The 23,313-nt window shown below is 39.1% G+C and overlaps 1 protein-coding gene across 7 annotated transcripts in view; it reads right to left on the minus strand.

The window, feature by feature from the left end:
• Positions 1 to 3,837: 3,837 nt before the first annotated feature.
• The window catches only part of LOC149314598 (leucine-rich repeat-containing protein 4C), a 1,025,265-nt gene continuing 1,005,789 nt past the window's right edge, over positions 3,838 to 23,313 (minus strand). For all 7 annotated transcript variants that reach the window (XM_089521461.1, XM_089521463.1, XM_089521462.1 and 4 more), the window contains one exon: positions 3,838 to 5,946. In XM_089521461.1, coding sequence (XP_089377587.1) covers positions 3,995 to 5,905 — 1,911 coding nt within the window. In that variant the 5' untranslated portion in view covers positions 5,906 to 5,946 and the 3' untranslated portion in view covers positions 3,838 to 3,994. The remainder of the gene's footprint in view (positions 5,947 to 23,313) is intronic.

Below are 23,313 nucleotides of genomic sequence, written 5' to 3' on the forward strand. Positions count from 1 at the left end.
AATACACAAATACACATATGGTGGTAGGTCACTTGCTGGAAAGTAATACTGAGCATCAGGAAAGTGTTCAGCAAGAAAAATATCATAGTATTATTTATGATACACCTCAGTAATGAGGTGCCAACTTTTAGTTTGCCAAAATAAAAGCCACAGGACATTTTAAGAGGATTTGCCATTATATTTTTTTTTCAGTTTCTCATAAATTTGTGATTGGCAAAATGTTTCCATTTCACTATGGAATGAGAAAGTATCCTTTCTTAAGATTTTGCTCTGACAAATTTCCCAAACTTGAAAATATCACACTTAGGGAAGCTCCCCCATTATTACCGGCTCTCTTACACAAGTTTCCACCCCCTAACCCTTCCCACACACATATATTTCTCCCAAATAATAGGAAGCAGGGAAAAGACCAAAGGAAAAATGAAAGATGAGAGGGAATTTACATTTTTACAGCTCTACCTAGATTTCCAACTCAGTAATTAAGCCTTCTACCTCTTCTGTCAATGTGAATTCAATAGACTGTAGGTTTTGTTCATCCTGGTAAATGAATCAGAGGAAAATTTTCTAGAAAATTCTACTCTTTCCAGAGTTTGCACCAGGAATAACAGTTTGGAAGCAATTGTCTGCCACAACCTTCACCACGGTTTTCTGTCATCTTCACAACTTATCAGACCTATGAAATCTTTGTGAGGATGAGGAAGCTGGTAGCCAAGGTATGTGGGATAAGGCTTGTTTAGTCTAGGTAAAATCTGCAGTCATTTTGGGTCAACCTGAAATGGTTCAGAGAATTCCAATGTGAAAGAATTTAGTTGGGAAAAATCTTCAGTTCCCAATTTCCTCTTCATTCCAAATATTAAGCAGATAGATGCACAAACGCCTCAACAAAGAAATACATTCTTTCTTTTTAAAAAATGGACTGAAAAGATGGCTACCACTCGACTTTTCTAACCAGAGTCTCTGGCTGGTACCACTGCAATGGGTGCTCTAAGTTGCTGCCCAGCCCCCTCATCTCAATATTGTTTCTTGGTAGAAATATTCTACTGAGGTCTGCTTCCCACTTCACAGAAATTAAGGATTCAGATCCCTGCAACATACTTACCATATCTTTGCTGTAATGTTGGAAATGGGGCACAGCAGTGCAAAAAGGTAAGGTAGAAAAACATTATTTCAAACATTGTATAGTAGAGACTTTACCTGTAATGTGCAAAACACGTCCAAACACTGGAGCATCCTCTGCTAGTGTTCTTTCTAGTGGCTTCTCATTTGGGAACTGTGCTACTTATAACCTCTCTTTTTCTTACTTGTCTAAATCAGACCAAAGTAATCAGCTCATCTTTATTTCTTCATTAACTTCTCCCTGAAAGTTTTCAGTACATTGATTGCATTTCTTAGCTCCTCGTCCCATTTTAATTGAGATGAAGAGTTAACTTCCACATTTGCAGCTGTCAAGTGTTTCCACAGAACCAAAAACAAGACACTTGTAGAAGATTATTCATTCTCTATAAACAGTGATGCACAATTGTATACAGTACACTTAATAGTAAATATCCAGTTTGTGAAATCTGAACCTTTTGCCAGTACCATCCTCTGACTCTGGAAGATATCACCAAAGTTGGAAAAAAGAAATGAGGATTTACCTTATGGTTTGAGACCTTTGATTCAAGACACACTGCAGAGATAATCCAGTTTGAGATCACTTTAACTGTCCTGGCTCAATGCTAGAGAATTCTGGGAACTGTCATTTTGTGAGATATTTAACCTTCTCTGTCACAGAGCTCAGGTGCCACAATAAACTACAGTTCCCAGGATTCTCTAGCATTGAGCCAGGACAGTTAAAGCGGTCTCAAATTGGATTATTTCTGCAGTGTGTTTTGGGCCATACTCTGCTGGAAAAGGCCACATGCCAACATAGTTAAAATTAGTGTTTAGCCAAAGTATCTTTATCAGGGGATTCTGGTACCTTTGTGTACATGTGTGTGGTTTTTTTTTTTTTTGGGGGGGGGGGAGACAAGGTGCCACAAGTCTTACATTGATCTTCAAGGGTGAGGGGTTGTTTGAAAAGAGTGATATTACATTTAAAGATGATGAGGAGGGCATAGCTTCTTCTTTGTTCAGTGATGAAAGAGGCTTCAAGCAGCAGCTTGGTTACCTTTAGCAGCCTGGTGGCATTTCTTTTGAACTTTCAGACAGAATATCCTCTGGGGATGACACTGCAACATGTTTTAATGCAATTGCCAGCGGCATTCTTTGGAAGACGGAGAGGGCATTACATGAGTGGTGGTTGTTGTTGTAGTTGTGTGCCTTCAATTACTTTTTAATTCATGGAGAACCTAAGGTGAATCTATCTGGGGTTTTCTTGACAAGATTTGTTCAGGGGTGGTTTGCCTTTGCCTTCCCCTGAGGCTGAGAGGCTGTGACTTGCCCAAGGTCACCCAGTGGGTTTTATGGCCAAGCTGGGAATCAAACTCTGGTCAATCTGCCAAATGTAATGCTCTCTCTACCTTAAAGATCTCACCCCATACAGAATATTGCTGATACTCCCCCACACACACACACACACTTTTAAGAGGAACATCTTGTCCCACAATGTAGAGGAGGATATTTGACCTTACTTGATTTAAGGACCTTTCTCATGAAATGCTACTTGCACGGAAACAAACTGCAGCATAGCTTCTCACCATAGTGCTTCATTAATGTAACAAACAAACAAACAAACAAAAACATGTTCTGTGGTGTAGTGTACCTGCTCCAATGTCAGTTGGGGGCTTCCATGTCATTGGGGCAACGAAGCAGCTCTGAGTTACAGTCCAAACTTGTAAACTCCCCCAAAGCGGCTCCAAATGATAGTTCCTTTAAAGTCTGGAGTACAACTCAGAGGAGATTCACTACTCCAGACAAGGAAACCATCATTTGCTACTGTTTCTCTTCCCACATAACCCTGAACCTCTCAGTGCAATGCAATTGTAAGGAAGATATGGGACCCAGAACATTTCAAACTATCTCAGGAGCCTGATAGACTGTTGCTGCAGACGGTCATCTACCACAACTATAATATGAACAGTGTCAATAAAATATATTTAAGATGTTTTGAAATCTATAGATTTTGGCACATAGACAAAAAAAATAAACATACAGCTGAATTTTCAATTAAGACCCAAAATGTTGCAACAATAATGTTGTTATAAACCTTGCTTGCTCTCTTTTGGTGTGGAAAGATGAAGGGGAAAAAATGCAAAATGTTGAACCACTTTTTGACATTTTAAAGCCACGCTAAAAATGAGTTGTTTCCAAATACAGAAAAAAACCAACAATATTTTATTTATAATCTTATTTTAGTGTTTGAACTACAAATCCTGGTTCTAGAATTGTTTAAAAGATCATGGGTTTTATAGATGCTCACATGAAAATTAATTTCGTGGATTTCCCCCCGTCTTCCACAGATGATCCCTTCAGGAAATACAGAACAGGTCATTATGTGGGAAAAAATTAAAAAGGAAAGTATTTTGTTATTTTTTTTGTGTTGTTGTTCCTTGATTGTTCTTATGAATCTACCACTAACATCCATTCCCCTGTTGAACCATTTCAAAAAGGGCATGAGAAGAAAATGAAATGAGAAAAGACAAAATAGACCGAATCTCACCACTAGAATTCACCATAAAAATTCCCAAAGCGTTAACAGAATTCTTACAAAAATTCCTAGACCAGTTCTTTAGAGAATCAAGTTGTTCTATGAAAAATATGGCAAATGGGATTGGGAAAGGGTGGGAAGAAGAAAGGGTAGGGAAAGAAGTAGGGTAAATAAGTGCAGCAAAAAGAGGTTCTGAGGAATACACATAATTTTGTCTGCTTTCGCTCACAATAGAATTTTTAATAAATAAATTTCTTTTTTGTAAAGACACTTTTTTTGAAACAGTAGATTTAGCCCAGTCATTTGTGTCATTTTTTTAATAAACTGTCTTTTTGTTTTAAATTCCCCCTTAAATTTGTAAATGTTTTAGATCTGAGTCTCTTGAACATTGTCTTTTGAGTTCATTCGGATCAATAATGGTTCATGCACTGAACTGTGTATTGAATTTATTGTATTAACTGTTGTTGTGTGGTTGAAAGGAGACTTATAAGAGTTATAGTGATTTAAATGCTCATGCTCTATTGCTGGCATGGGCAAATGACTTTCTATGGGTGTGTCACCTGTAAGCTCATCATCCACATTAATGATCTCTACAGTTCGCGTTGGAGCATGGTGGTTTTGCCGATGATGTTGTTTCCGCATTTTGTAGAAAATGACCAACATCACAGCAGCCATAAGAGTGATTGCCACAAAACAACCAATTATGATTTTGGTAGTTTTCATAACCTCATCTATTCCTGGGATCCCATTGCTTGAATCTGTTGCAGGGAGGGTGAATGTTTTTTCCGTTGACCTTGTGCTCTGTGGTGTGAGAGAGGTTGTTGCATTGGTGGTGTCCCATTCAATGACTGGTGTGGGCCATACCTGCTCTGTGGTCCGCGCCTCATCCTGAGAAGGTTCCACAGTTTCTACTGTGATAGTTGAAAAATAGGTAATACACTCCTGTGCAGTTACATTGAGTGTTGCAGAAGCTGTGGTATTCCCAACAGAGTTACTCACCAAGCATGTATACAAGCCCGTGTCTTGAGCGGTCACCCTTGTAAAATTTAATGTGCCATCACTAAGCACAGAAATCCGAACCCTATAAGCCCCATGTGTTATAACAGACCCATTTGGAGTAATCCAAGATATAGAGGTCAGGGATGTTGATGCTCGGCATTTCAGCTCTGCAGCCATGCCTTCAGTGACGTTGAGGTCTGTTGGTGGCTCCACAATCACAGGAGCGTAGCATGTGAAGTAATTCAGGTCTAGCTCACCGATATACCTTCCTTTTAGGCTTGGAGGTGTGTTGCAACGGGCACAGCATGCAGTGTTTGAGGGTGCTTTGTCTTTAATCCACCAGCTGAGCCACAGGATGTCACAATTGCAGTTCCAAGGGTTGTGATGTAGGTGGATTCTTTCTAGACGGAGAGGTGTGAATAGGTCATGAGGCAGTAGTGTTAGATTGTTGTGGGCTAGATTGATCTCTACTAGTGACTGAAGGTTATCAAAGGCATTCCTTTCAATCACTTGAATCTGGGATTGGATCAGCCACAATTTTTGAAGGTGCATTAAGCCTTGAAAAGACCCTGGCTTGATAGAAGTTAAGTGATTCCCAGAAAGATCTAGTTCATCCAGTTTTACGAGTGGTGTGAGGTTAGGAATCTCCCGAAGGTTACACATAGCAAGGTTCAAATACCTTAAATTGGACAGACCTTCAAAGGCACCTTCTGAGATATATGAAAGCCTTTTTAATTCCCCCAAATCCAATCTTCGAAGGGAAGGAATTCTATTAAAAGCATAGGAAGGAATACTCTCAATGGGGTTGTTTCTCAGCCAAAGCTCCTTCAGTTTTGACAAGTACACAAAAGCTCCATTTGGGATGGTGCTAAGACGATTGTCAAAGAGTTCCAAAGTATTAAGATTAGCCAGACCATTGAAGGCCCCTATTTCAATTGTTCTAATGTGATTCCTGCTCAGCTGCAATACTTCTAAATGCCTCAGGTGTTTGAAGCTATTCACCTTAATGATTTGGATCTGGTTCTCATGGAGATTCAATAATCGGGTGTTGGTGGAGATGGCGTCAGGGACCTCTCTCAGATTCTTCCGTACACAAATTACTTTGCTAAATTGATTGCTACAGGAACATACAGAAGGGCAGGTCTGAGCTCTGACCAAACCAGCGACCACAAGAAGTTGAAGAGCTAATAGCACCACAAGCAAGGGGTCAAATAGGGCCCTGTTAAACCTAGGACCTATCATTATCTGCTGTGGATGTAAGGTCATCTTGTTCAACATTCATAATTTATTTGGTGTTGGTCCTTCAGGAGTCTAATAGTCTGAAATGAGAGAAGGGGGAGGGAGAGAAAGAGAAGTTAATGTCAAATATTAGATTGCACTTTATTTCATATTTATTTATTTTAAAAAATATATTTATGAATAAATACTGTTTCCTAGCTATGTACTGCAGTTTTCTAGCTATGTACTTTTTCTTTTTAATTATAAACAATGCATACAACTTCCTATACACCTAGCTACAACCTTACAGGAATGGTTATTCACATAAGCAAGGCTTAAAATTATCCTTTGCTCCCTTGATCTCTCCACCTTTAACTATAGAAAAAGACTAATCAAATACAAGTAAGGGGGGGGGGACACTTTATGTAACACCTTGAAAAGAATGTGCATAGATGACAGAAATTATGCAAAATTTCAGCTATGGGAGAACAGATTGCAAAAATATGGAGATTTTATACAGAGATGTTATATGATAGCTACTTATAAAAATTAATTGAAAAGTAATCTGAGACACCAGAAATAAACTATGCATCTCAAGAAAATTCTGTATAATACAATTTAAATAGACATTATAAATATAACTTCAAATTAATTTAGAAAATTCACCATTATAATATTGGATTATTCATAATCCAAACCAGTAGTTGAAATTGATATCAATTATTAGCAGAACATTTGGGGGGGAAAAATAAGGACCCACAAAACCAGCATTCAGCTACAAGAAGAATTGGAGCAGAATTGCCAGCTTGAATGCATTTGGAAATTTGATATTCTCCATCATGGAGCTTTTGTCTAAATGTGGCATTAAAAAGAACTGGAAATTGTAGAAGTGCAACAATGCTCTTCACAAATTCTAATAGAGTATAAAGCCCAGACCTTTGTTGCTTTAAGAGATCATTAAGGGATTAAGGTAGATTAAAGAGTCAGGCCACATGTAGAAGGTTCCACCCTGAGGAACCAAGCTGGCAATCTCCAAACTGAATGGGACCAATTATGCCATATAGATATGTAGATTGGAATTTGATTTGGTGAGCCATTATCTACATCCCTGCAAAGGAGGAAAAACAACAGATTCTGGTGTTTGGTCTGGGAAAGATAAGATTTGAGGGCCCACAGTATAATCACTTCTTTTCTGAGAAAATTTACAGGTATGTTTGGCATGAACAAAGTGTTAAATCAATGTTCCTTTATCTTGAAAAAAAATGCATAAAAAGTCAAATGTGAATCAATGTCTTTTGCAATTGGAACAACTAATCTTTGCTTGAATGCAGCCTGGCCAGGCAGTCCAAGACTTCTTGTCTTATATTAAGGCTCTAGCTGAACTGAAACATTTTGATCTTCTGGATGAACAGATTGTAATTGCATGTATTTTTAGAGGAATATCTCCAGAATTTAAGATGATCATGTGATGATTTTTAATCACAACTTCTAACACTTGAAGATACTTCTTTAAAGGCAACTCATCCTCCTCCTAAGAAGTACAGTGGGCTCTTGGTATCTGTGGACTTGCTATCCACACATTTAAGCATCTGTGGATGGCAAGCTGTCCGTCGTCTCCAACTGCAGTGTGTGCAAGTGGCCACACTGCCATTAGGGACAGCCCTTGTTGTCCCCAGTGGTGGTGCATGTACAAGGCTATGCTGCCAGTTGTGATTGAGCCTTAAAAATCATCACATCATAATTTTAAAATTCTGGAGATATTCCTCTAAAATATATGCAATTATATTAGAGACAACGGGACTTCACTTGAATGACAGTGTGGCCATGTGCATGCACCACCATTGGGAACAATGGAGCCTTATCTGAGCTCCTGTTGTACCTAATAGCAGTGTGACTATGTGCATGCACCACCATTGGGGATAACAGGACTTGAGGTCCCGTGGATATTGGTATCCTCAGGAGAAGGGGTCTTGAATGGATTCCCCATGGATATCGAGGTCCCACTGTATTATGAAAAAATTAATGCAAATGCTACATGTTATTATTGTTGAAAAATGAGGCATTTGAGACCTCACTGCCCTGAAAATACAGGGAAAAGAGAATAGCCAAAGGAATGTCTAGAATGTGAGGCAGGCAGCTAAGCCATACCAGAGCTACTGTGAGGCAGACTGATGAACTGTATGATTATGACCTTTATGAAAGCTTTGAGCAACTGGATCTGCAAGCTACTACTTCAGATGGATGTAATGGTACTTTTAATTTGGACAATGGGGCTACTAGTCACATGACTGAATCTAGATAATCCTTCCTAGACTTGAGTGAAAATGTGCAAGAAAGTGTCTATGGAATTGGAAGAAAAAGACTGCAATCACAAGGAGTGGGAAGTATTGTTTTATTATGAAGAACTACATCAGGCATGAAACAAATAACTTTTATATGTCTCAGATTTGGGATCCAATCAGATATTAGTTAAGCACTGACAAAAAATGTTGTGAAGTTAATTTTAAAGTCAATGGCTGTGCTATATTTTTTAATGAAAAACCTGTGATGTTTGTTACTGTAAAGAAGGACCTCTATGCTACTGACTACCAAGCTGAATCTATATTGAAATAATTAATATCTCATAGTGGGCAGTAATAATCGGGTTAGATAGTTTGACTGACTTGTCTACCTATCCTGATCCCTCTGTGATGTCAACTGATCATTAAGGATGTTTCCACTCCTCTTCTCACACCCCACTCTTCTATAAGACCATCCTAAAGAAGTAGCTAGATTAGAATAGCTCCCTCTATAACTTTTCCATCATATAATAGAGTTCCTATATTAAAGACTTTAATTTGTTCTCAAGTTATTGGTGTCTTTGCTCATTAGTCAGATTCACAATGATGTTTATGGTCACATGAAAGTACTATTAGTAGATACAGACATTTGCTGACTTTTCTTGATGGTTACGGAAGACATACAACTACTTATTTGATTAAAGAAAAGAGACAAGTTTATGAGAAGTTGCAAGAATATGTGGCAGCCATCAGCAAGAGATTTAACAGAAAGCCACAAATTTTCAGAACAAATAATGGAGGTAAATTCACAGGAAACTTGATAGAGCTGTTCTTAAGACAGCAAACAACTGAACATCAAAGAGCCATCCCTTATTTTGTCAAGCAGAATGAAGTCACAGAACACAAATGAGAAAGTGCATGCTTCTAATGCAGGAATGCCAGCAAGACTTTGGGGGAAAGCACTTGCAACTGCAACTTACCTGCAAAATAGACTACCAATTAAAGCCAAACGAGCCGCACCCTATGAAATATGGAATGGCCAAAGGCCAAGTGTGGAACACTTGAGAGTGTTTTGATCCATGCTATTTGCATATATCCCAAGGATATTGCTTTTTGCAATCTCAGGACCAATTGTATTATATCTTGCTCTCCTAGTGCCCTAAACATTAATTATGTAGGAACTTTCTGTCAGCCTACTTACCTTAAAAAATTAATGGTTCCAAAGTATCACATCTTGTTAACTAAGACAGTTGCAATGTTTCCCCCTGTAACTTTTTTTTTTTTTTTTTTGTAAATACGTTGGGCTACCCACCTCTGCTAGATTTTGCCCTGAATCTTTATCACACATTTTGTTCTCATGTGTCTTTTTTTAACCACAGCTTTCTTCCTTGCTGAGCTGTAAGAAATGTTTTATATCAAAATGTCTTTGGAAGACAATTGCATGAACATCACCCTGTGAGTGCAATTTTTTTTTCTCTAGCTGTTAAAATTAGAATCAACAAATTATCAAAAAGGGGTCTACTAATGGCAATATACCCTAGATCTATAATTATATAATTAATAAGAATTCAAGTGTTGTAACGTAATGTGCACTTACGCAGAAAAATGAAATGCACAGATATAGGATGGGGAACACCTGGTTTGACAACAGTACATCTGAAAAGGATCTAGGAGTCTTAGTAGACAACAAGTTGAACATGAGTCAACAGTGTGATGTGGCAGCTAAAAAAAGCCAATGCAATTGTAGGTTGCATCAATAGAAGTATAGTGTCTAGATCGAGGGAAATAATAGTATCACTTTATTCTGCTTTGGTTAGGCCACAGCTGAAATACTGTGTCCAGTTCTGGGTACTACAATTCAAAAAGGATGTTCACAAGCTGAAGCATGTCCAGAGTAGGGGTGACCAACATGGTGAAGGGTCTGGGAACCATCCCTATGAGGAATGACTTAGGGAGTGGGAATGTTTAGTCTGGAGAAGAGAAGGTCAAGAGATGAAATGATAGCCCTGTTTAAATATCTGAAGGGGTGTCACATTGAGGCTGGAGCAAGCTTGTTTGCTACTGCTCCAGAGACTAGGACATGGAACAATGGATGTGTGTTCTTCTGGCCACTTCTAGAAGCCCATCTGTTTCCTCCAATGATCAAACCTTTTTCATTAGTTGTGAAACATACTACATTAAGAATTTTTTAAAGCACTGTAACACCAAGAAAACTATATGCTGAGCATCTGGATATAAAGACTGCCTTTCTCTATGGTGAACTATGTGAACACCTTTATATGGACCAACTGCCACACTTTTAAGACAAAAACAATAAATATTTCATATGCAAACTTGAGAAGTGCATTTATGGATTAAAACAAGCTGCCAGATCATGGAATGAGAAACTGAACAAGATGCTCCGTGAGTTCTACCCAAGGAAATGATATATGCCTTTATGCAAGATACAAAGACAACAAGTGGACATTCATTTCTACCTATATTGATGACTTGATTGCTGTGAGTAAAGAGAAGACTAATGAAGTTATAGGTAATTTAAACAAGGCAGTAGAAGTGAAATGACAAAGAAACATTTCATATTATCTAGGAATACAGACTGAATGAGAAGAAGATGGAAGTTACCTTCTTAACCAAAAGCAAAAGATAGTAAAACTACTGAAGCATCTTAAATCAGCTGAGGCACATTCAGTTAGCACTCCTATGGAGACCATCTACTGGTAGCACACAATGGCGGGTTACAAACTGCCATGAAGGTACGCACGGAGCACGTACTAGGGTTAGGAAGGTGCGGTGCTTCCGCACCTCCCTAACCCTAATACGCGCTCTGCGCATAAAAAATGACGGTGGCTGTTCCAGACGGCCGCCGTCATGAGGATGTCACGGCCATGCCGCCTTTACACGGGGCGGCGCGGACGTGACATCCTCACTCCGCACCAGGGCGCCTAGGGCGCCCTTTCCGCGGACCAGGAAGGAGCTCCGTTTTGGAGCTCCTTCCTCGTTTGCAGCGGCCCTTTGCTTCGCTGGGCGCAGCCTTCAGACGGCTGCGCCCAGCGAAGCAATGGAGAAAGGGGCCAAGCGGCCCCTTTCTCCTTCTCCCCGCCACCACGGGGTGTCCTTGGGGCTTGAAGCCCCAAGGACACCCCTTTTCAGGCTGCGGGGAAGCGCCATTTTGCTGCTTCCCCGCAGCCTGAAAAGCAGCGGATTGGGGCCTCAGTGGCTGCCGTTCTGGCAGCTGAGGCCCCGATACACCAGGGAAAGGGGCGGATGCAGCCCACCCCAAATAGGCGGTCTATAACCCGCCATAGGAAAGTGAAGCATTACCAAAGAGATCCAGCACAGAGCAGCCTTTGGAAAGCTTGTGTGTATATAAGCAAAATGACTAGACCAGATATATCAGCAGCTGCCTGGATTTTGTAGAGAAGAACCAACTCACCAACCAAATGTGATTGGAAAGCAATAAAGAGAGTAGCCAAATACCTGAAAGGAACTGCACAGTTTTTATATTAAACACGTTGATACCAATTATCACTTCATAAAGAATGCACGTGAACAAGGGCTTATCAAGCTGGAATACTGTCCAACAGAAGATATGATTCCATATGCCCTTAAGAAGCTATTGGTCAGAAACTGCTAACAAGCTCTGTGAGAGAAGTTGGATCTTGTCAACTTGTGCACACATAATTGAGAAGGGGTGTTGGAAATGCAACAACATTCAGCATTGTTTCTAACAGAAATGGAGAAAGGAATCTTGTGGCATCATTAAGACTAATTTATTCCAGCATGGGCTTTAATATATTGTGCTTCCCCAGATGTTCTGAATATGCAAATACTATGCAATGAATATGGACGTGTTCTCAAGACGGACATTGGACATGTTTAGCATCTTCCTATGTGGATCATCACTTCGTAAATAATTTCCATGCTAGCTCAAGACAAACTATCAGGTCTTTACATGTCTGTATAAGAGAGAGAGAGAGAGAGAGAACAGGAAAACAACATAGGTCGCCAATCCTTTTAGCAAGTATTCCTTGATCAAAATACAAAGCATGAAACCAGATTACATGCATAGTACCTCTAGGCACTGGAGTGACTTTGACTCCACTTGGCTAGGCCTGAAAGAAGGTAGTAGTACAGTATGGGACAGTCTTGCAAAAATTATGTCATGTTTGAATTCCAGCACCCAGAATCAGCTAGTATAATCATCTATTCCATCACAAAGTGCTCTCACCACTTTTACTCCTTGTACTGAAGGATGGCCAAAAAGGCATACAATGTAGAAGTGAGCACCACTTCAAGAACAGCCTTCTATTACTTCAATACGAATGCTGACAAAATGCTTATTGTTTGCTTATTTCAGGAAAGCAGATAAAAAAGAAGCTTCTACAAACTGCTGAGCTGTGCATGAACTTTCTTCCCCCATTAAGCAAACTCATCTGATTTCCTGATACACTCTCTTCTAGTCTCCTATTTGGCTATAGCAGCAGAGAAACTCTCATTAGTAAATGTGTGCTGAATGCAGGAATAAAGAATGGCTATTTAAATCATGCATACACACCACACACACACACACACACACACACACATCTTCCATAGCTGCAGGGTTGGCAATTTCTGTGCTACCTCTCAAAATGTTTCCTACAGATCCTAGTGTAACTGAAAAAAGGACATTTCAGCTTGGTAAATTATCATTACCATTCAAAGTTTCTGTGTGGTGATTCATTTGTGGTAGTTCCTTTTAAAAAAAAGCCCAGCCCTGGGTTCATTTTCAATCTTTTGCTCACTGCAAGGTCCCTGTGCTGTAGAGATTAATGAAATTTCCTATAAATCAGCCAAAAGTGAAGTCTTATAAATTACAGCAAGCTCCAAGCACATTTATAACCCAGAGCACACAGATACATAATACATGCATTTAGGAGAACAGATATACCATCAGCCAAAGGTTTTCTATTCTGAGCTTCAAATTGTTTCATTTTGTAGTAAGGGGGAGAGAAAGGGGGGGACCTTATACTTTGAAAAACAGAATGAAAATATATTATTCTTCACATAGTAGTCCATTTAGTGGGGGACGCAAAGCCCATTTTTATAATCAGATAATATATATTTATGAATTTACTTATGCATGTTTGACACTAGCTTATTGCAATAACAGAAAACCATTAAGGCTTTTCTTGGCAGTTTGAAGGCTGTACTTTGAGGGAAACTGCAAAGACTAGAGGTTAAAACACAAGATTAGAATAAAAAACATAGAAGTCAGCACCAACAGCAGGGGGAAAAGAGATATAGTAGGTATTAGGAAACTGTTCATTGGAATGAACACAATATGTTATGTGTATAATACTCTTCTTCAGGGTCAACATTCTCTATAAAATTCTTCCACAGGTTAATGCTTCTTGTACTATTTCTAGTGCAAGCGGATGTCTCTTCTCTGAATTGTCTTGGGACCCAAACAGATAGGCCAAAATAAAGCTGCTTCAGGTCACTTTGGAGGTATGCTGTTTAAATGCTGCATGCATCCTAAGAGGCAGGAAGCCATGCCAAAGCCATACTCCAGTCCTAAGGACTAGAGAGCAGCTTTGGCGCAGCTTCTGGCCTCTTAAAATGTGTGTGTCATTTAAACAGCATACCTCCAAAGTGACCCGAAGCAGCTTTATTTTGGCCTGCCTGTTCAGGCCCTTAGTTAATTAATTTTCAGCCCAGGCTTTGCCATGGGTTGGGTCAAGCTATTTTCACCCAACTTTGGGTCTCATAGATCAGTATATGTGTCAAGGATTCTTTTGACTATGGAAATAAGCTAATGTGTACATGGACACTATAGGGAGCATATAACTTCCTTTTCAAAACAGCTCCACTGGCTACCCGTTTGTTTCCAGGCACAGTTCAGAGTGCTGCTCATGACCTATAAAGTACCACATGGCTTAACTCCAGACTATCTGAAAGACTGTATTTTCCCATATGAGGCTACAAGTATCCTAAGGTCTACAGGGAAGGTATTCTCTTAATCCTGCCAACATCATATCCTCACTTGGTGAGAACATGAGAGAGTTTTCTCAGTGGCTGTTCCTACAATCTGGAATGTCCTTTCACTGGAGGCTAGGCTGCCCCCCCCCCCCCCCACTTTCTTTTCACCAGCAGACAAAAATGTTTTTATTAAATCAGATTTTTAAGTATATAATCAAGTCAGGGAGGCTTTTATCTGGCATGTGGGCTCTAATTTTTTTTTTAAAAAAAAATAAAATAGCATGTTTTATGTAATTTTATACTTTTTTAGTTAGATAATTTAATTGTTTTCATATTTTTATTCTAAATTTTTTAAAGGATTTTTTTTACGAACTGCTTTGGTTCCCTTTCTGAGCTACCCTTCTGTATCTGCGGAAGAAGTAGCAGCCACTTCCACATGCCAGCACTATTACTGGACCTTGGCCTCAGACTAAACACACATTAATGACATATTAAGACTGAAATTCAAACAAACCTATTAAGAAGTAAGCCACACTGACTACCCTGAGATTTAGACAAATCTAAACATGTACAGGATTGTGCTGTGCAACTTTTATTCTGTAATACCAATGAATAAAGAAGGTTGCTCATTTGTCTTTTTGTTTTGTTCTGCTTACTTTTTAATCCCTCAAGGACTATGCTTGAATAATGGATCACATTAGCTTGTGATAAAATAGATAAAGGAAATACTGAACCAGAGTCCTCTTTCAATTGTGATGTTCTATTTAAAAACAACAAAAACTCTCTAAACCCTATCATATAACCAAAACCAAAATCCAGTGTTCTATAGTTAGTATTTAAAGCTGAAATGTAGCAATTGTGTAAGTCACGCAGTAGAGCCTCAAGGATGCTTTTAAAGTCTCTCTATATCAGGCATTGATAATTATGAGACTGTTAAGTGTCTTCTTTTCCTCTGGGAAATCTGGACAATGGCATGGTTCCTCAGAAAGCTGATGCTTTTGAATGAGTGTGTTTCACATAATGTTAGCTGCTAGATGAATCAATTTAAGTAGGGATGGAGGGGAAATATGAATTAAATGATATTATTTACAAATATCTCTGATTCGTGATTTGCAAGACTATTAATAAAACCATTTATGAATTTATTTGATTTCCCCATCCCTGGCAGTGAAAGTGAATGTCAAGATTTTTCTCTCCCCCCTTAAAAAAACATATGACTAATAGTCCAGATACAATATAAGAAAACAAACCCAGTTTCATCAACATTTAAAAATGGTAAATCATAAAGAAAAACATTAAAAGTAAATGCAACAGGAACAGTGCATAGCAAAATGGACACATGGTTCTGTGTGAGATGAAAGCAAAACTCTCAAAACTTGATATGCCACTTGGATGGAGTGAACATCCTGGTGAGATTTTAAGGAACTTTACAAAAATGAAACTAATAAATTTTCACATGCCTTGTTTCAACTGATGGAAAGTGTCTTAAATGTTGGATTAAGATTCTGGAAAACTGGGGTATGAATCCTGCCTCAGTCACTGAAACCCACTGGATGGCCTTGTGTGAGTCACACCCTCTCAGCCTTAGGGTAAGGCAATAGCAAACCCATTTTGAACAAATGTTGCCTACAAGCTCCCAAAATAGACTTGCCTTGGGGTCACTGTAAGTATGAAATGACTTTAAGGCACACGAGCAACAGTTTAAAGTAGGTCCCACATGACAGTGCAAATAGTTGTTTGGCATTTATTTTTGTTATTACTAACAACACTTATCAATCATTTATCAATAATTTTTACAGAGTTTTTAGAAAGCTTTTACTGAAAAGGTGCTCTTACTTACTTCAAGGCATGATTTATTTTATTTATTTCTTGGATTTGCATCCTGTGTACAAAATTGATTTCCTTACATAATAATAATATTTAATACACTGAAATAGGAAACATTTTATATCTCTCTAAGGGACCTTTCACCCTTTACAATTATAACACTTTGATTCTACTTTAACTGTCATGCTTGTATCCTAAGGATTCCTGTGACTGTAGTCTGGTGAAACAATAGAATTCTTTAAATGTCCCTCTTTAAGATACAAATACAAATCTCATGATTCCAGGAGATTTCATAAGATGGGATCATGATACCTGAAGTGTTATTGTGTAGTGTGCAGTGTGAAAGGGCACTAAGAAACAATGAAGTAGGGGAAATATAAACATTGTGGAATTCTCTTCCTAATTCACAAGTTCATTAGCCAAACTATGTTTTTTTTTTTAAAAAAAACTACATTGTTGCATTCATTGTTGTTTTTATTTGGCAACTCAGTTAGCATCCCTTCTCAAGAATGAAGGTCTCTAATTAAAGCAATTTCAAGAAAGGTCATAGAAACAGAGGTGGCAGTAACTCACAACATCAAAAGCTGCATTGAGATGCAAGTAATGGTTAGTGGACATATGTTGAAACCTCTAAAATGTGAGGATTATTTCTAACTATTTTTCCCACTGAGGTGGCAAGTGGGGACTAGGTAACATCTCTCAGAAGCATTGTTTTTCCTCTAGGATCTCCACTGGCTAATCTCTGCAACATTAATCTTCTTTCAAATCTACATGAGCCAGCCTAACATACATGATGGATGCTCAATTATTTCTTGCATTGTTTGCTATGCATGTCTTAACAGTCAGTGAACATACTGCACCCTCCTGGCTATTGAATATCTGTTCTTAACACACACACACACACACACACACACACACACACACACACACACACATATATATATATATGTTATGTTAGCAGTATGCCATACATTAACATTTAAAATACCAAATAAAAAAATAAGTAAGTAAGTAAGTCAAACCTTGACTAAAGACAGTACATAATAAAATAAAAATAAAACTAGTAGCAAAGAATAACATTCCTTCAGTACATAAACCCAAACTAAAAATAGCAGCTAAATGAGTGAGCAAAATTAATGATCTCTAGAAGAGTTCTTAAAATGCCTGAGAGAATAAGATTTTTACCTGCCACTGAATAGGCCAAAATATAGGCACCAAGTGAACTTCTTTGCATTGTGCATTTCACAAATTCCAACACTGAAAAACAACAACAGCAACTGCCTTTCTTGTAGCAAGCTGCCTTGGCTCCATTGCAAGGGAGGAGAGCCACAGATCCTAATCACATGGTCCAGATAGGCAGATATGGGATGCTGGGGCTGAACAAGCTTGGATCAACAAAACCTGGGTCACATTTGGCAAGTGGCAGCCCTGGGATAGAACTAGAGAGTGATTTGTCATAGGTCACTGTTTCTTAGCCTCTCTTATGACGTTATTTCATGACATGCAACTGTGATTCCTAATGGTATAAGGAATTCTGAACTACAACTAATTTGTATTAGTTGGCAGATATGGCATGAGAAAATGCTAATATTTTCAAATCTTTTCAAGAGCCTTTTCTACCTTACATATAAAAAAAAATTCAACAAATGATAATCATCAAGATTGCAAAGTACAATGAAAATGTGATTAATTGATTTCAGTATTATGAATGCATTAATGGAAATATGGTTCTTTGCACTTCAATGTATGAAGACAACTCAGGGAATAGAGGTCTAATTCCAATTGTTAATCCCAACTAGAGCAGGCCCATTGAATCCAAAGGAACTTGATAACATATGTACATTCTCTTGATTCAATGGGTCTTCTCTAAAAATAGGATTTAGGCCACAGCCATATTTAAACATATTTAATGAATATACAATATACTGTCATTATTGTTTTAACTGGAGAATGGAAAAGTTTAAGAAAAAGCAATTATTTCAAAGCCAGGAAACTGTCATTTGTACATGACAATCAAATATCTGTGTGTGAACTGGAGTCTGATAAAGAGTTTTGTACTTTTTGCTGTGTTTTTGTATCAAGCAATTGTCACTCCTTACCATAAAACATATCTCTGTATCGTGCCTGGTTTCTGGTCCTTCTGCTCATAAACTTTAGTAAAAAGTACTAAAACAGAGTGCTAAATTAATGATAATTAATGTACTATTTCTACTCATAGCAAAACATTTTAAATCAGCTATTGCCAAACCTAAAACTCTGCTGATCAGGGTGAGATACAAAGCAGTTGTTTAATGACACAGGATCTTCCAATGGATCATTAATCCTTGCTCTATGTAAGTCTCACTTCAGTAATTCCTGAAGGGCCATTGATCTTCTACTGTAGTCCTCAAGGACTATACCTTAAGGGATATACACTAGGGAAATAATAAAAGATCAGACAGCTAATCCTCAAATAACCCTGGCAATAAAAATCATGTAAATATTCAGAGCACAGTGTTTGCAAATTACATGTGCTTATTGAACCAAATATATCAAAAAATCACATGCAGTGTATTTTGAATGCCAAGAAATACTTCATTTTCTAATGATTAAACTGAAACACCTCTGTAATTAAAGGTAGCTGCAGTTGCAGATTTCCTTTGTAAACAATTATCATCTTACTCTTAACATAATTCTAAATTTGTGTGTTGGAATCTGACAAATAAACATATAAACAAATTCACTAACAAGTGTGCATGTGCTTTCAAATCTCCTGTTGACTTATGGCAACTCCATGCATTTCATAGGGTTTTCTTCGGCATGAAATATTGAGAGGTGGTTTTGCAAGGTTCTCCCTATTTTCACATGGTTTATTTGCACAGTGAACAACATGTTCTTTGTAATATATAGAAATATTATTTCCTGTGCAGAAAATGCTGTTTTCTGTGCAAAATGATCACATACAAATTATGTGCACAGTAAGTCCCGAAATGAAATATTCAGGTCCAAAATACACTGCAGAAATAATCCAGTCTGAGACCTCTTTAACTGCCTTGGCTCAATGCTAGGGAATCCTGGGAACTGTAGTTTATTGTCGTACCAGAGCTCTCTGATAGAAAAGGGTAAATGTCTCTCAAAACTACAGTTGTCAGAATTCCCTAGCACTGAGCCAGGGCAGTTAAAGCAGCCTCAAACTGGATGATTTCTGCAGTGTGTTTTGGGCATCAGTCTTGGATTCTTCTTGTCAATGTTTCTCAATGCTCAAAAAAAAAGTTTATTTGTTTTTACCGTTTTTGAATGTTCTTTTATCCCTGGAAATAATACAGATGGAACATAATTCTGAAAACTAAACAATTTAATTGTTTTTTGATCCTGAAATATAGTACATCTCTCCCTCAATATGAAGTCAAAGGGCACACCTACCAAACTTATGAAGCATGTTTCTGGTTGCCAGTTTTTATATCTCTGAATCTCCAAACCCTTAAAAATTCCATAAAAGGATTGTGAGAAGTCTAAGTGTGGAACCCTGTTCTGCTTTGGTTTTGGTCAGTGCCCTTTATCTTTTGGGGAAAAGTTTCAGTGGCTCAAGAAAGTCTTTCCTATATGACAATAATGATTCCCATACCTTCTGTTAGCACCCCTGCATACCCCTCACTGAATTTTGGAGCCCTCTATTTTATATCCCATATCTGGAGATAACACATTTTCATATCTTATATAAGATGTTCATATCTTATATCTGAGATAGATGACCTTTCAGGAACACTAAGGGGCTATATAGATTGGCACTTTGTGCCGGCCTGTGCACAAGGTGAGGGCTGAGTTTCCACACGCTGCAAGCACTTACCTTGCCACCCAGGCACCATTTTGGTGTGCACCCTTCTAGACAGTGTGTGTCATGATGACACACCTCCGCCACAGCACCCAAACAGCACAGTGCAGAAGGGGCATCATAATGCCACGATGTGGCGCTTATGACATCCCTTCCAGGGAGCCACTTGGGGCAGCTTCTTTTTGCTCCCTCCAGGGAACAGATTGATGCTGCTGCATGCAGTTGCTGCAGCACCAATCAGGGGCAAAAAGAGCAGTTGCATGCCACCCATCTGTATAGCCCCTATGCCAGGTTACTAGTGGAAAAAGAATGTGTCCCAAGGCTTGTGAACATCCAGATAAATAATAGCATCAATTCTAAATGTGTAAATCAATTCTAAATGTGTTCCTTACTTCCCCCAAGCAATCTGAATTTCTTTTTGCAATTTGAGACTAAGGATCTCCTCAAACCCACACCTGATCCAATCACTGTTTTTATAAGCCAACTTCTCTGCCTACCTCTCTGACACTATCTCTAAAGGGGGACCTGTGCTAAAACAGAAATATATTTTTGAACAGCCACTCTGCGATCCAAGTCCCTCCCTACACTTCCACCCTTTAAGGAGTTGGGGGACCTGAGTTGGCCTTTTAGGTGGACTTGGCATCTAGGTGGTGAAACTGGTTGCCTTGGAAGGAGCTCCTGTGCTCTTAGTTAGTGTGGTGTAGTTGGAAAAAAATGTGATCCTCCTGTCTCTTGGCATTCTAGAGATAGTAATAGAATGGTCTCTGCTACACTTGGCATGTAGAAGAGAGGCAGTATTTCTTTATGGGTCTCCTGAACCAGTTCTGAGCAGAGAAGACAGGAAATAAGACCTCTGATGTCTTTTGTTGTAGTTTGAAAACAAAAAACTAGAAAGCGAATATCCACAGTAGAAGAGTTAAAGGAAATGTCCCTGTTAAACTACAACAGGAAAACGAGATCTCACATGCTGTTGATGGTCCCCAAACGTTATTATCTTAAAAAGCCCAATGCGTTTTGGCCTTGCCACATATTGGCCTTCCTCAGGGACTAATTATGAAATAAATAAAGGTACATCATAGTGTATACTTTGCTGAGAGTGCAGATTGCAACTCCAGAAATCTCTGTTAATTGACACGTATGTGATAATATGGGTAATAGATGCTATTTGATTTTTAATAAATTATGGCAGTTTACAGACCGCCCTTTTGGGGTGGCTTGTTCCCGCCCCTTTCCCCGCCGGATTGGGGACTCAGCTGACACAGCAGCAGCCTCTGAGGTCCTGATCAGCCATTTTCCAGGCCACGGGGAAGCGGAAAAAGGCCACTTCCCCATGGCCTGGAAAGGGGTGTCCTTGCGGCGACAGTGGCGGGGACGAAGAGAAAGGGGGCGCTCGGCTCCTTTCTCATTTGTGTCGCTGGTGCAGCTGTGTAAAGGCTGAGCCCAGCAGCACAAACCTGGAAGGAGCTCCATTTCAGAGCTCCTCCTGGCGCCGCGGAAAGGGTGACCCAGGCACCCTCAAGCAGCACCAGGACGTCACTTCCACACTGCTGTTTGGAGACGGCGCGGTTGTGACATCCCAATGGAGGCGCCCATGTAGAATGGGAACCACCATTTTGTACATACTATGTATGAACTAGGGTTAGGGCATCCGGAAAGGACACCCTTTCCTAGCCCTATTATGTAACTAGTATGTACTTTTTGCCCATCTGGAACGGACCCATGTTTTTAAAAGATGATTTATGTGTTGTCCCAATATCACAACTATAATAAATGTACTTTTATTTATTTCATAATTAGCTCCTGAAGAAGTTCAATTTGTGGCAAGGCCAAAATGTGTTAGACTTTTAAAGATAATAAAGTTTGTGGACCATCAACAACACATGGGGCCTTGTTTTCTTATTGTGGTTTAATAGCCAAGTAGTCCTAGAAAAACAAAAACCCATCTTGCATTGTTGCCTTGAGATGTTAAGTTTGCAACTCATTGATTTTCATTTATTTTCAAACAAATGAATCCATCCATCTTGGGGCTATCCTGATTCAATCACTGTTTTTGTCACACTAAAATTAAAGCCATCATCCCATTGTCTAGAATCCCTGTTGATTCTTGGGAAAAGACATTCAGCTTTTGTTACCTGACCAGATCGGCCATCTCGTGGGGTTGGATTTAGGTATAAATGGTTCAAAAACCTAACCTCTACACACCCAGCCAGAATACACCACTGCATATGTTCTGTGTCATTCTCAGACTTACCGTTTGAGCCATTATGCTCCAGCTTTCCATGCTCTACTCATCAGAAAGGTAATTATAACTCCATGCAAGCCCCTCAAAACTCATCTATCCCATTTCTATATTTCCATTTTGGTTAGATTTGTATGTTGTGTCTGAATTGCTCTCTCGTGTGTCTGATTGCACTCTTCATATTTCTATATAAAATCTTCTTAATCACCCAAACCTGGAGTCTTCTTCAGTTAGTACTGGTATAATTTTAATTTCAGAAAATCTGTTTCCCAACATTTGAAGTAATACTGACAGGCCGTCCCAGTCCGACAAGCTGTTCTTTGTGTAATACTTCCCCTTGTACATAAGAGAATCTGTACCTACACCTCCCTTTCTCTCCCCTTCCATCTATTCAACTGAGAAAATAAAAACACCTACCCACTTTTTGTACTGGTTCTGTGTCTCCAAGTTGGTTCTGATTTATGGTGGCCCTAAGCAATAGCAATAGCATTTACATTTCTATACTGTTTAATAGTGAACTCAGCACTCTCTAAGCAGTTTACAATCTGTGAGCCAATTGTCCCCAAGAAGCTGGGTACTCGTTTTACTGACTTAGGACAGGATGGAAGGCTGGGTCAATCTTGGAGCCCTGGGATAGAACTCACAAATTTATAGCTGCAGTACCAGCATTTAACCAGTGCTCCACCAGGGCTCTTAAGGTGAACTGATCATGGGGTCTTCTGGAAAAGATTTGTTCAGAGGTGTTTTGTCATTGCCTTTCCCTGAGGCTGAGAGCATATGACTTGCCCAAAATCACCCAGTGGGTTTCATGGCTGAGTTGGAAATCAAACTTTGGTTTCCAGGGTCACAGTTCGACATTCAAACCTCTGCACCACACTGCCTCTCACCCTCTTTTTAGAACCTAGCAATCACCATGCACCCTTTATGGCTTGTAGCCATGCAATCCTGTGGCAAGTAACCATCTCACTTCCCATTTCTCTCTGTATTCTTCCTAACTGTGGGGCATCTGTCATGGTTAAATATTACATTGGTCTTTTAATAACTATTTCTGGAAAAGCTCTTTCTTGTTGTTCTGTAGAAATTTATAATGGGACTATGGAACTTTGATTAAATGACCCACAGCTCTTTCAGAGTACAGAGTTACAGCAATATGGTTCCAGTTTAACTGCCATGGTTCCATCCTCTGAAATCCCATGATTTCAAATTTTGGGAGAGGTATTTAGAATTCTCAGCCAGAGTTCTAGTGCCTGACCAAACTCCAAACCTCTGTATCTCACAGGATGGAATCACAGCCATTATAGTGGAATCATAGCACTATAGCTCTGTAGTGTGAATGGGCCCTTCTTGTTATGCT

Source organism: Sceloporus occidentalis, unplaced genomic scaffold (genome assembly GCF_023333645.1).
Source record: "Sceloporus occidentalis isolate IW3139 unplaced genomic scaffold, rSceOcc1.0.p SCAF_4, whole genome shotgun sequence".
NCBI lineage: Eukaryota > Metazoa > Chordata > Lepidosauria > Squamata > Phrynosomatidae > Sceloporus > Sceloporus occidentalis.